General features: G+C 41.5%; 1 protein-coding gene across 1 annotated transcript; it reads left to right on the top strand.

The window, feature by feature from the left end:
- Positions 1 to 213: 213 nt before the first annotated feature.
- On the top strand, positions 214 to 8047 carry pgm1 (phosphoglucomutase 1). The gene is made up of 11 exons (XM_068707633.1): positions 214 to 547; positions 2379 to 2541; positions 2757 to 2900; positions 3203 to 3328; positions 3576 to 3766; positions 4372 to 4526; positions 4645 to 4760; positions 4878 to 5013; positions 5463 to 5646; positions 5860 to 5994; positions 7300 to 8047. Exons 1-11 carry the CDS (start codon positions 302 to 304, stop codon positions 7387 to 7389), a joined length of 1686 nt encoding a protein of 561 aa, XP_068563734.1. The 5' UTR covers positions 214 to 301; the 3' UTR covers positions 7390 to 8047.
- Positions 8048 to 12625: the final 4578 nt, after the last annotated feature.

Here is a 12625-nt window from a genome sequence, read left to right as displayed (position 1 = left end):
CCAAAAAATGGTTGAAAAACATCTGATGGTGGTAGGGTGTCATAGTACCTTAATATTTCTAAAATCCTGGCTGAGGCCTTGAGCACCAATAGACCATTAGGTTACCACACTGCCAAATTATTATTTATTTGTGTATGCCTCCATAGCCTCTGCTTGCCCTTTAAACGGAGAAGGCGGGCCTATGAGGGGGGAGTTGTCCGGTGTGTACGTGTGGCTATTCTGCCGCTGCAGTCGCCCATTCATCGCACCAGATTGCGGATCACACGGGGTGACTACAGGTGCTCACTGGGGGGTTCAAAACATGGTGAAAGTAACGACAGTGAAGACCAAGCCGTACACGGACCAGAAGCCGGGGACGAGCGGCCTGAGGAAGAGGGTGACGGTGTTTCAACAGAACCAGCACTATGCGGAGAACTTCATCCAGAGCACTATCTCTGTCATCGAGCCTGCCGAGCGCCAGGCTGCCACTGTGGTGGTGGGAGGAGATGGGAGGTTTTTCATGAAAGACGCGATTCAGTTGATCGTTCAGATTGCTGCTGCCAACGGGGTCAGTAGGAGAAGGACATATCGTCCACCTTTGCTGTTCTCCGCTGTGTGTAACGTAGCTAGCTCAGTTAGCTAAGCAAACACCAACAGTCCCACAGACTCCTGGATAGCATGTCAGCTAGCAAGATAACGTCGAGCTAACTGACAGGATTGATAACGGTAGTCTTCAGTGCAGTACAATACCGTTACTTACTGCAACTTAACGCTACTCTGTAATATTTTGTGGGCTAGTTTAGCATATTAGCATAACCACCAAGATGAGTCGATTATCTTATTGCTAACGGTTACGATATGTTATTTGTAACGTTATGCAAATATCATTTAACGCTAAGTCACAAATAACATGCCTTGCATTGTGAGCTCAAGATACCAGCTCAAGGTGTGGTTAGCGTTAGCCAAATTAAATACATTTTTTCTAAGGGTTCAAACGTATTCAGTCAACTTTTACAGATTTAAGGGGTGCACTGGTAAATATAAAGCTGGCCTTCCGTTAACTAGCGATAACTCTTGCAAGCTTCACTATTAAAACACGATTGAGGGTTGGTAAGAAAGCATTATAGCCTAACGTTGTGTTGTTTCGTAATGAGCAGTACAGAGATGCCACTGGCTGCCTTCACTCTGATGGCACGGAAGCGTTTCGTGCCAAGAGGGGGCGTGGCATGCAACGTGCAGCCAGTCACGTTGCCCTGCAAATGCCTGTAGCATACATGGGAAAACGGTGCATGCAGTACGTTCGCCTTTTTTATTTGACATTTTAAGCATTTTACCATCGTATGCTTTTATACCAAGTATAGCACATATATCTGCAGGCATAAGGGAGCCTCGTCATATTTGCACAGGACGTTATGGTTGCTGTCTAGACAGACTCTGTGACCTTCTCTCTCTCATGAGATGGCCACTCTGTCCTCTTGTGCAGCTGGTGCAAAGCAATGATGTAGTAAATGCAGGGTTTGTCAGGGATGCCAGTAGGTTGAAGTTGCACAATTTGTTTTTTTCATTTTCTCCTCAAGTGGTTGATGTTAGGAAAGGAAGCAGTGGAGGAACTGGCATTGCCAAAGGTGCACAGACGGGGGCACTTCTGTTCATATGTTGACACAAAGCAAACCGTTGTATGTTTTAAAAGGGAAGTCCTGGACGGAGATAGTGACACCATTTTTAAAATTGTTATCTACAATAAATACTTATTCTACTATTATGTAAGCTCTTGACAATTGTGCCTTAACCTTTAGTAGTTTTGCTGATTTGTAAAGCAATTTAACACTTCAAAAATATAGGTCAATCAATTTTATTTGTCACATGTAGTCGTATAAGCTACAATTCCACTAAAAAGTAATCCTGCTAGTTCCTTCTGTGCATTAAAAAGAGTTTGAAATAGAAAATATAGAAAAAATAAATATATGTGCAGTTTTTAGGCAGTGACCTCATTTAGGATCATTTTGGCCTGAGGGTAGAAGTTCTTCCAGAGCCACTCAGTGTATCCGGTACCTTCTTCTTAAGCTCAACAGGGAGAAGAGGCTGTTATCCGGGTGGTTCTGATCCTTAATGATTCCCCTCGCCTTATTTGTGCAGCGCCTTGTGTTAATATCCTTTAGTTAGAGCTAAGTATTACATATTTATTTGCGAGTGCATATGTTTACCTTTGCTACTGTGTGATTTTTGGGTTGGCACCTATTAAACTCTAAAGACAGTTGAGCACACCAGTTCTTTTGTCTACCCTCGCATACCTGACTGAAATCAAAGAATGGAATGAGAGAGGTGCAGTTCACTGATGCTAAATCATTTTGTGTGTGTATTCATTCAAGTGTCCCTCTACATTATGTTCCCTCCTGCAGATTGGTCATCTGGTGATTGGTCAGAATGGCATCATGTCCACCCCAGCAGTCTCCTGTGTGATCCGCAAGATAAAGGCAGTGGGTGGCATTATCCTCACAGCCAGCCACAACCCCGGAGGCCCCAATGGAGACTTTGGCATTAAGTACAACATCGCCAGTGGAGGTGAGTGAAGACTGCATTGTGGGCATTCTAGTAAACGTCAGTTGTCACATGAGTTTACAGACCCAAAGCCTAATGTGTGGCACTGCAATCAATGAGGAGAAATATGCATGTTATTTAGTATCGCTTTTTTTTTTTTTTGACACATCATCATCTGTATTTTCCACAGAGTAGCTTTCAGCTCATCATTTTTAACAGCCTTTTGACTTTGTTCCCAGGACCTGCTCCAGAGGGCATCACAAACAAAATATTTGAGGTCAGCAAAACCCTGCAGGAGTATCACATCTGCCCAGAGCTGAAAGTGGATCTGTCCAAGATTGGCAAGCAGACCTTTGAAGTGGACACTTTCAAGCCCTTCACAGGTATAGTGGCATAGAGAGCACAGTTCTGAGGTCACCTGAAAGTTGTTTATTACCAGCGACCTGCAATGTTTTGGCAAAAAGTTGCTTTGGCTTGTTGACAGACAGCTTCTTCACTGCTCTTAAACGTGACCTGGTCGTGTGAAATAATGAACGAATGCAGTTGGTGACTTGTGAAATCCATCAAAAATCCCCAAAACTAGTTTTAAACTAGTTTGACCGGTTTGTGATGACAGTTAGGTAGCCACTAAACATCTTTATCTTAACATCTTTATTGTGCTCTGTTTCCTCCTTGTTGGTCTCAGTGGAGATTGTGGACTCTGTGGAGGCCTATGCTGAGATGCTAAGGGACATCTTTAACTTTGCTGCACTGAAGGAGCTTCTCTCTGGAGCTAATCACATCAACGTCCGCCTGGATGCTATGCACGGAGGTAGCAAACAGCACAGCTTCAGACTTTTGTGACAGACAAAATAGATTGCAACAGCTAGAATTGGTTCTTAATATTAGACAAACCTGAGTACCTAAATTGAAATAAATTAGTCTTTGGAGTTACGTCTCATATAGTGAAAATCAGTAAACAGCTTATCACAGATTGTAAGTTTGGTCTTTAGTACTACTCCCTATACACTTTAAGCACAGTGTATTGGTCCCTTTTTAAAGACTCTCTCTCCTTCCAGTGGTTGGTCCTTATGTGACGAAGATAGTCTGTGAAGAGCTGGGTTCTCCTACCAGCTCAGCAGTCAACTGTGTTCCCAAGGAGGACTTTGGGGGCCACCACCCGGACCCCAACTTGACCTACGCTGCTGACCTAGTCAACACCATGAAAGGAGGAGAATATGATTTTGGCGCGGCCTTTGATGGTGATGGTGTAAGTCGAGGAAGATTATTTTGCAGCAGTTTAATCAGACAGTATATTGGGGAGAGGTGAGAGCGGAGTTGAGAAATTGTTGAACTGGATTAGAATCTATGATGTCAACTCAAATAAAATACATTTAATTAACTCTGTTTTTAATTAGGGCTGGGGTGAGACTGAATGAACTAAATATGGATGTTTTTATTGAGCTGTTTTTTTATCTAGCTTCCCCCCCCTTGCACTTTTCTCATGTTTCATAAAAGGAACAGACCACATTTTAATATATAACAGGATTACTAATAGAAGAAAATATGATGAAATCCTTAAGCCATGCAACATAGTCAATCTGTCATCATTCTGCTACCTTCAGAACTCATAAAGAAATATTTGTGGAAAATGAATTTAGTTTTTGAGTTACCGTTTTGAGGAAAGTTTCACACTTGTAAAACACCATCCATAGATTCAATTACTTTAGTAAGAAAATCTCAGAAGGCTCGTCAGTCAATTGTCCTGTTGCTAATTGACACCAATTTACTACAGCTCAGGAAACTACTTCATAAATGTCACAGATCTTGTCTGCTATTTGTTTCTATTGACCCCCGTTTGTGTCCCTATTTCAGGACCGTAACATGGTGCTGGGTAAACACGGCTTTTTCGTGAACCCCTCAGACTCTGTGGCCGTCATCGCTGCCAACATTACCAGCATCCCATACTTCCAGAAGACTGGTGTCAAAGGACTGGCCCGCAGTATGCCCACCAGTGGAGCCCTGGACAAGTAATCACCACGCGACATAACAGCTAATCTAAAGTTTTCTTTATTTGGTGAAAGTGCAGAACTCGCATGAGTTACAGATCAAGTTATACGATTTATTGTGTGTGCTAATCTGTTCCAGTGTGGCTAAAGCTCTGCAGATGCAGCTGTACGAGACTCCCACTGGCTGGAAGTTCTTTGGTAATCTGATGGATGCTGGGAAACTTTCATTGTGTGGAGAGGAGAGCTTCGGCACAGGTGATTGAATGTCATCATATTTATGTAGCCAGAACTCCAGTAAATGAAAGCAGCATCCCTTACTCACTCAATCTCTCATCCCTTCTTCTTTTTTCTCTCCCTCTGCTAACCGACCAGGCTCAGATCATATCCGTGAGAAGGACGGCTTGTGGGCAGTGCTTGCATGGTTGTCAATTTTAGCTACCAGGAAGCAGAGTGTGGAAGAGATCATGAAGGATCACTGGCAGAAGTTTGGCAGGAACTTCTTCACCAGGTCAGGAATGATCCCTGGAGAGAGGTTTAGGAAATGTGAGCTTCAGTCCCAAAAAGAGTATTTCATGTTGCTTTTTTTGGTTGAAACAGTTATAACAACACATCCTGGGGTAGTGCAGGGATATTAGTTGCTCAAATTATACTCTGGCACTTCCTTGTGGTGAATACGAGAACTGCAGAGACTGTCAATTTATTGAGGTATTTTAAGACAATTTCTTTGTTTCAGGTATTTTTGTGATTATTGAAACCAAATCATACCCCACACACACACCACACCACCATCACACAATTTAACAAAAAACGAAAATCTGAAAAAGTAAGAACAACTTTCAGAGACCCTCACTCCTATCCCTTCAAATCCAAGTCATAGTGATTATTGTTTCACCTTAATTCTCTGATGCCAGTTAGACACCAGATTATATTTTCAATTTAGTCTAACTTCACATCCAGGTACGACTATGAGGAGGTCGACTCGGACGCTGCTAACAAGATGATCAAGGATCTGGAGACGGCAATGTTTGACCCATCCTTCGTAGGAAAGAAGTTCTCGTCGGGTGATAAGACTTATGAGGTGGCCGTCTCTGACAACTTTGCCTACACAGACCCTGTGGATGGAAGTGTGTCCAAAAACCAGGTGAGAGCCTGCCAGGCAGAGCACATTAAAAATGTGTTGTGTTCGCCCAGTTTTCCATCAATCCGCAGATGTAGTCCACTACATCAATGGAAGCCCGTAAGCAGTATGCAGCAGTGTTATTGCACCTCATAATTCTACCTCTATATGTTTTCCAGTTACAGTGCATGTTCATTCATCATATCTCTTCCCTGTCTTTCTCTGTTTCTCTCTCAGGGCCTCAGGATGATCTTCTCTGACGGTTCTAGGATAATTTTCCGTCTCAGCGGTACGGGCAGCGCTGGAGCAACCATCAGGCTCTACATAGACAGCTATGAGAAGGACCCCCAGAAGATTTACCAAGACCCACAGGTCAGGACAATAAGGAATAATCCCAGCCAGCTAGATCCAGTGAGAGAGAGATGAGACAATGAAGTCATCAGATAGGAAAATAAACATTCATGAAATCAGCACCAGTTTTTCTTTTCTCTCGAATATCTTTGTATATGAGAAGTCACAGAAAAAGAGAAGAGAGAATGAGGATATTAATATAGTTTGACACCTCGGCTCGGTTATAGCGGTCATAGGTCAACTCGCATTGGCCCCAGAAGCCTTCAGGCTGGCCAGAATGATCTGTAACCTGCTGGACAGCCAGCTTGCACTGGGTGGAGCTCTCCAAAAACAAGTTCCAGAGCGTGTATTCAACATTATTATGGAGATGTTTGGCCAAGTCTTGAGTTATGGCAGCTTATCAGGGCCAGAACGCAAGGGAAAAATAAACCGTGTGAGTTCCAACTAGACACCTCATTGAAGTCGTTGTGACTGGTGAGGACAGGGACGTGAAGAGAGCAAGACAAGACCAAAGAAAAGTGAGTGAAAGTTCAACGCCAGCCCTTTATCCTCTTCAGTGCTTACACACGATGAACGAACAGATAAGCAGAAACATACTGCCTCAGATTCTTAACTTGACAGACAAATGGCCAGTGGGTTAATGGTTCAGTTGGCTGACTTTGTGTAGGCGTGATTTACAAACCAACAGCGTTCACTTGCGATATGAGCAGGCTTTGAAGGAAAGAGGAAGCACTTCACAGCATTTCACATTTCTTCCAACAGCAGTAGTTTTGTGAATCCAGAATATTCACTTTGATGTTTGAAGTATGGCCATTACATTGTATACAGTAATGAGGTGGAAATCGGGGCTGCACGGTGGTGTGGTGGCTAGCACTGTCGCCTCACAGCAAGATGGACCCGGGTTTGATCCCAGGCTGCATAGCCCTTCTGTGTGGAGTTTGCATGTTCTCCCCGTGGTAGTGTGGGTAGATTAAATAAACAATTCAGGTATTAATCAGTGAGTTTAGATGTTTTGATGGGTGGATTTTGTTATCTTTTGACAGAGCTTGAATAGCTATTTCTCCCGCTATCTAGTCGTTGTGTTAAGCTAAGCTAACAATATTATTGTACAGACATTTGAGAGTGGTATCACCAGGGTTTCAAGTTATAATCTCAGCTTTGTGGACGTCTCTCCAGCCAGTGGGAAAAACATATATACTTGATCTCATATATTAGTTCTGTCACATCATAATTTATTTTTAAAACATAAGTTTTTGACATTTGCTCAATGGCAACTTTTTAATGCTAACTATATGTTCTGTGTGATTTTCTTGTCTCTTTGTGCAGGTGATGCTGGCTCCCCTGGTCGACATCGCCCTGAAGGTCTCTCAGCTCCAAGAGAAGACTGGACGCACTGGCCCCACTGTGATCACATGATTCCTCTGCCATCCTGCTTCCACTCACCCTCAGTAACGGGATACCTCCGCTCTCTCGTGGGGGGGGGGAGCTGCCCTTCAATGCTGTCTTGGCTTCAGTTTCTGGCCCTCTTAGAAACGGAGCTGGATGAAAAAGTGAAACACAACATGCAGGATGAACACATGAAAATACCTGAGGAGCTCTTGATTTATCTTTCAATAAAAGTTATCCACTGCCATCATCTAGTGTTGCACTAGAGTCAGTGTTAATCTGCTGTTTTCTTAAAATAAAGTAAAAAAATTGGCCTGAGGGGTCGGATAATATATCTGAAAGGCAGTGAGACATTGTCACACATTATTTTATTAATGTGATTTAAGAAAACTAAATATAAAGTTTCAAAGTAGGCTAAAAAACTTCATTTGAGTGTGTCTTGTGTAATTTCTGCTACCATGTAATTGTCCAGATCTGTTCCTGAACCATATCATTAAATCGCGAAACTGACCATAAATCAGCAATTTGGGGCAACCTCACCCCACATTTCCCTTCCAGACCTGGTGCCTTCCCCTCCCTCTGTTCTCCTGAACCATCAAAACAGCCTCTCAACCTGAGCCATGATCCACAGCTAAAGCCTTGAGAATTAACACATTTACCATTAATAAAATTACCTCACATAAAAGAAGTACTGTGGTTATGTTTTAAATCTTTTTTTTCTTTTTTCTTTTTTTTCAAGTTGCACTATTTTCATATGCGGATGTCTGTCATAGATGCACAAAAGTATTTATAGATACTGAATCTTTCCTTGAAGAAACCAGCTGGTGCTTGACAAAGTGTTCGGGCCAGTTGTAATTGCCTTAGCAGACCTGGTCTTAGAAAAGTGAGCATTCACAAGAGGGACTGAAACAAGAGTGCGTGGGGTGGTATTAATACTTCTTTTTAGCCAGGAAATTATTCTAGATAAACGCAAAGATCCTGTCCTGCAGCAGGTGAGCCAAGTTGTAGGACAAGCCTCCAGGAGAATAAAGTGCTTCGAAAAAGTTGATGCCTCTCCAAAGACATTCCTGAGGCAAGCAGAGAAGCATTAAGTGATGAATTCTCTCCCTCCCTCACCAGTCTTCTTGTGTAATGAGATAGTCACAGTAATCCTGATTAACGATTAGAGTTATAAAGTGTCAGGAGGTCGGGGGATCCCACAGGCTTTATCTAAGGACAAACAGTCAAGAGATGAAATATATTATTACTTCTTTTGAGAAATGAGAGAATGATTTTGAGACTCTACAGGTACTGAATTGGTGTCAACTTTTTCCTCGCATAACTCCCATATCAGGACATAAATTGGCTACAATTTAGTTAATAGTGAGGTTGGAAAATCAGGTGCACCCACACACAGAAAAGGGAACGCTTGGTGTTTCTCTCTGAACACGAAGAGCAAAATTGGCCTCAATCATAGATGGCACATTTTCCGCCAATTTCTGTTTCGCATGTCTGCCATTCATACTGACCAACACAGTCAGCTCTAGTACATAGTAAAGTTTCTGAGCTGGAACTAATTGACCGTTCAAGTTGTATTTTCTCACAGATATTTGAAAAGTTGGATGTAAGACAAAGTTACGTTACTGCTATTTACCCTATTTTCTCATAATTTCACTGACGCAAGCTTTCAGACGCATATTTCAAACACCATTGTCGACCATGAAGAGCTAAATCCGAATAAATGTCTCCAATCTTTTATCTGTGTTTACGTTAAGATTGAGGATAGGGCTTTTAAGGCTTATTGCCAGCCTTCAAAGGCACAATCTGTGGCATTTGGGAAGTATGACTGCCCTAAACAGTTCCTCTCTAGTCCCTTCGGAGTCACATTAACAGGGTGGAAACTTTTTCATGCTGCATTGTTCAGACCCTGTCAGGCTGACACAGAGCAATACATAATGTGTTCCTCTTGTTCGGCTCGTAATGGCTTACAGGCTGTATTTGGATTGGCTGTCATTACATCTGGTATTCACAATAAGGCTTACATTAAGCTGGCCTGGTCCGCAGCTATTAGATGTCCAAATGGCTTTCTCTGGAGCTGGCATGGAGCCTCGTGTTTTTAGAGCGCCGTGTTCACTGCTCTCCTGCAAGAGGGCAACGCGGTGGACAAAGACATCATTCTTAAAGTAGAGTCAAAGAAGGACTCAGGAAAAGGCTGTGGCTCTGCTTCATGTGGTTCTTTCTGTGAGTCTTTTCCTTTGCTTATGCACAATTCTCTGATAACAGTATTATATATAGGAAAAGTGAACCTTCTGACTAAATTAAGTATGCCTCTTCCAAACTCAATCGCTGGAGAACTTAAATGGCCATCATTTATACCAAATGCAATTAATCCCTAGAAGATTCAGAGGTCTCTCCCATTTTCTTACAAAAACATGATTTCTCCCACCAAAACAGTGTCTCAACTTCTCTAAAGTGACAACATCAGATATCAGAGATTTCCACAATTGAACAGAAGGAAATTAATCTACTTTGTCATTATAGCCCTTAAGGCCAACAAAGAAATTTAACTGTTTCTTTTTTGAAAAAATCTGGTATACTTCCTAGTATATAGTGTTGCCATGACTTGAAATTTGGTACTGCACCCTCTACTGATAAATCTGTGTTATCCATCAATATTGCAGCCTAAGGACATTTAATAGATGGGTTTCCTTAAAAGAAATTCTTAAATTAAAGCTAGTTTTTCACAGAGGCCCTTCAAGCAGAGCCCACGCAGAGCCCACCTCATCATGTCAATATTCTGCTTTAGTAGTGCATATTACCAAACAAATGGGAAACTGGGAATCAATGAAACAGCTTCCCTACGCTTTTCCCAGTTGGTAAACCAACCAACCTCAATCTGAGATCCATAGCTAGGATTCAACAAAAAACCCTGAGCATTTACCTTAATTTGTCCCAATGTTGTCATCTGAGCAATTCGCCTTATGTTTTCCTTATCAATCATTGATAATTAATCAACAGTAGAAGTATTTAGCTAGTAAGTTAATGTTACATTAACCAGCCCAACACTCAAAAACACATTCCTGGATGTACCGGTGGCTAAGGTAACGTTAGCTAAATACGACAACTTTAGGTTTACCGGAAGGCATTTTTCTACTCATTATCATGCAAGTACATCGACTTCATTAAATATGCTGAACTGCTTCTTTTAGAGAGAATAACATAGAAAAATCGTTTTAAAAACTACACTAATAAACACCAAGGGGTCATTTGAATAGTCCCAGTTAAAAGTCTATGTATGAATTGCTAAAGCAGAATGAGTCTGTACTCTAGGATATAGTACATGCCTGCACATAAGTTAATCATGTCCACCTTGAAACAAATGCACATTACTGCTTTTTTGTGTTTTCCTTCCAAAATGTTCCCTCCTACTGTGCATGTCACACAACAATTTAAATTTTTAATTACTAAACCAGCCACTCAATCTAAATCACTTATATGGTCCATTCTCCTGTGTGTTTGATGGAGAGACCATTTGGATGTAGGAATTGAGATGAGAAAGAAAAACTGAATATTGAAGCTTTGTATTGTACAGAAATACTCAACATGCTATAGGCTTATCTATAGCTGTTTACGGTGCAATGTGTTTTTGTCCTCTTTTAACCTGATTTAATGTTAAGTTTACATCAACAAGCTGTTCTTTTATCACCCTATTTACATATTCCATATGTGCTGCACCCCCCCCCCCCCCTGCATTTGTTGTATATTAGCACTGGGTGCAGTATGCTCAAAAAGACAGATTAACAGTACAACAGGCATTTGTAAGGTATGCCTGTAAATATGCAATATGTAGCACAGACTTCCATTTTGACGGAGATGGTGGATGGACAGGCGGAAGCAAAAGATGCAGTTAGGCCAATATTGTCTGTGAGCCATTTAATGATGTCTTAACTGGGACGGAAAATGTCTTGAGTTATCCGCTGATTGAAGAATGCAAAATGCTAGCACATTTTCAGACGATGGCAAGGAAAGTCAGATTGAAACCCAAATTATTAAAGTCATCTGAGGATGTGAAGGAAAAGAGACAGAGAGAAAGTTTTGGAGAAACATAAAAAAAATAATACTGAGTAAATGTGGCAGAAAGGCCATCATCACCCTCATCCTTTCATTCTTTTTTATTGACTCAGACATTTTTGCCAACTTTGAAACAAAGGGCCTCCCTGTCCATGTGCTCTTGCCGCTGGAGAAAGCCTCAGGGATCTGCTCTTCAAAGAGACCTTCAGAACCCTAATCCACTCCACCATGAAAGTTAGATGACTTTCACCATGCATGGTTGCAATTTTAATAATCATATCCTACTTTAGGCAAAACGAAGTCGATAGACATCAAGGAGGAAAAATAGGCCAACGTCAGAAATAATCTTGCTACTTGATCGGCCCAGTGGTGAGGTCTTCCCCCTTCAAAACCCCTTCCACTTCTCTGACGGTCTTTATTACAAAGTAAACCACCAAACACAGCTTAGGTTAAATTCATTTGGCTGCTTAAACAGGAAATGTAAAAGGGTGCCTTAGTAAAAAACACAGCTGACATGTGATGTGTACATCACATCACACGTTTCTGCAAACTGCGCTGCAATCAGTCATACCCAAGTTCATATGGTTTGACAGTTATTTATAGTTACTTTGTTTGAATTTGCTCTCCGCGTGGTATCACTGGAGCACAAAAGCTCTTTGTTGTGTTGATTGAAATGTTATGTGAAATCATACACATCTGCACATGCAATTTCACACACATTTGGTGCGACTGGTCCAAAAGAAGCTTAGATACCCTGACAAAAAGCACTCAAACTACTTAAAGTCCTTGGAGTTGCCGACTGCAGTTTTAAGACATTAGAGCTAAGAGTGCACATATTTCAATGGTACATTTCACTCACAATTCAATTAAATCAAGAAGAAATTTATTCTTTAAAATTCCACTTTTTTTTTTTATTTCACTTTTTTCAACTTTCGGCATGAAGGAATTGTTATGTCCAACCCATTTAAGTAAGACTGAAACCTCAATCATCATTAGCAAATGAACTGCAGTCTCGATTTACATGGTGAATTGCTTTAAATGACCGCAGTCCTGGTTTTGATCAGACCTTTGGTAGCTATCAAACTGCTGCTTTGCATCCCTCAACTCTCATAATCACCATTTTCTTAATTTCCTCAACCACTCAAGTAACAGTGGGCCAGCGACACTGCAAAGATGTGTTAACGTACAGTTTAGAGTAAAACAGAAATTCTTGAAC

Source organism: Cebidichthys violaceus, unplaced genomic scaffold, assembly GCF_023349555.1.
Source record: "Cebidichthys violaceus isolate CVI_PGR_0920_01 unplaced genomic scaffold, fCebVio1.0.p SCAF_13, whole genome shotgun sequence".
In the NCBI taxonomy this organism is placed as follows: domain Eukaryota; kingdom Metazoa; phylum Chordata; class Actinopteri; order Perciformes; family Stichaeidae; genus Cebidichthys; species Cebidichthys violaceus.
The sequence above is the reverse complement of the archived record's forward strand: the minus strand, read 5'-3'. Positions and strand labels throughout refer to the sequence as shown.

Coding starts and splice junctions, on each gene's coding strand:
- pgm1 (XM_068707633.1), top strand. CDS start 302: ATGGTGAAAGTAACGACAGTGAAGACCAAGCCGTACACGGACCAGAAG. Junction 2,542..2,756: donor GTACAACATCGCCAGTGGAG/GTGAGTGAAGAC, acceptor CTTTGTTCCCAG/GACCTGCTCCAGAGGGCATC. Junction 5,995..7,299: donor AGATTTACCAAGACCCACAG/GTCAGGACAATA, acceptor CTCTTTGTGCAG/GTGATGCTGGCTCCCCTGGT.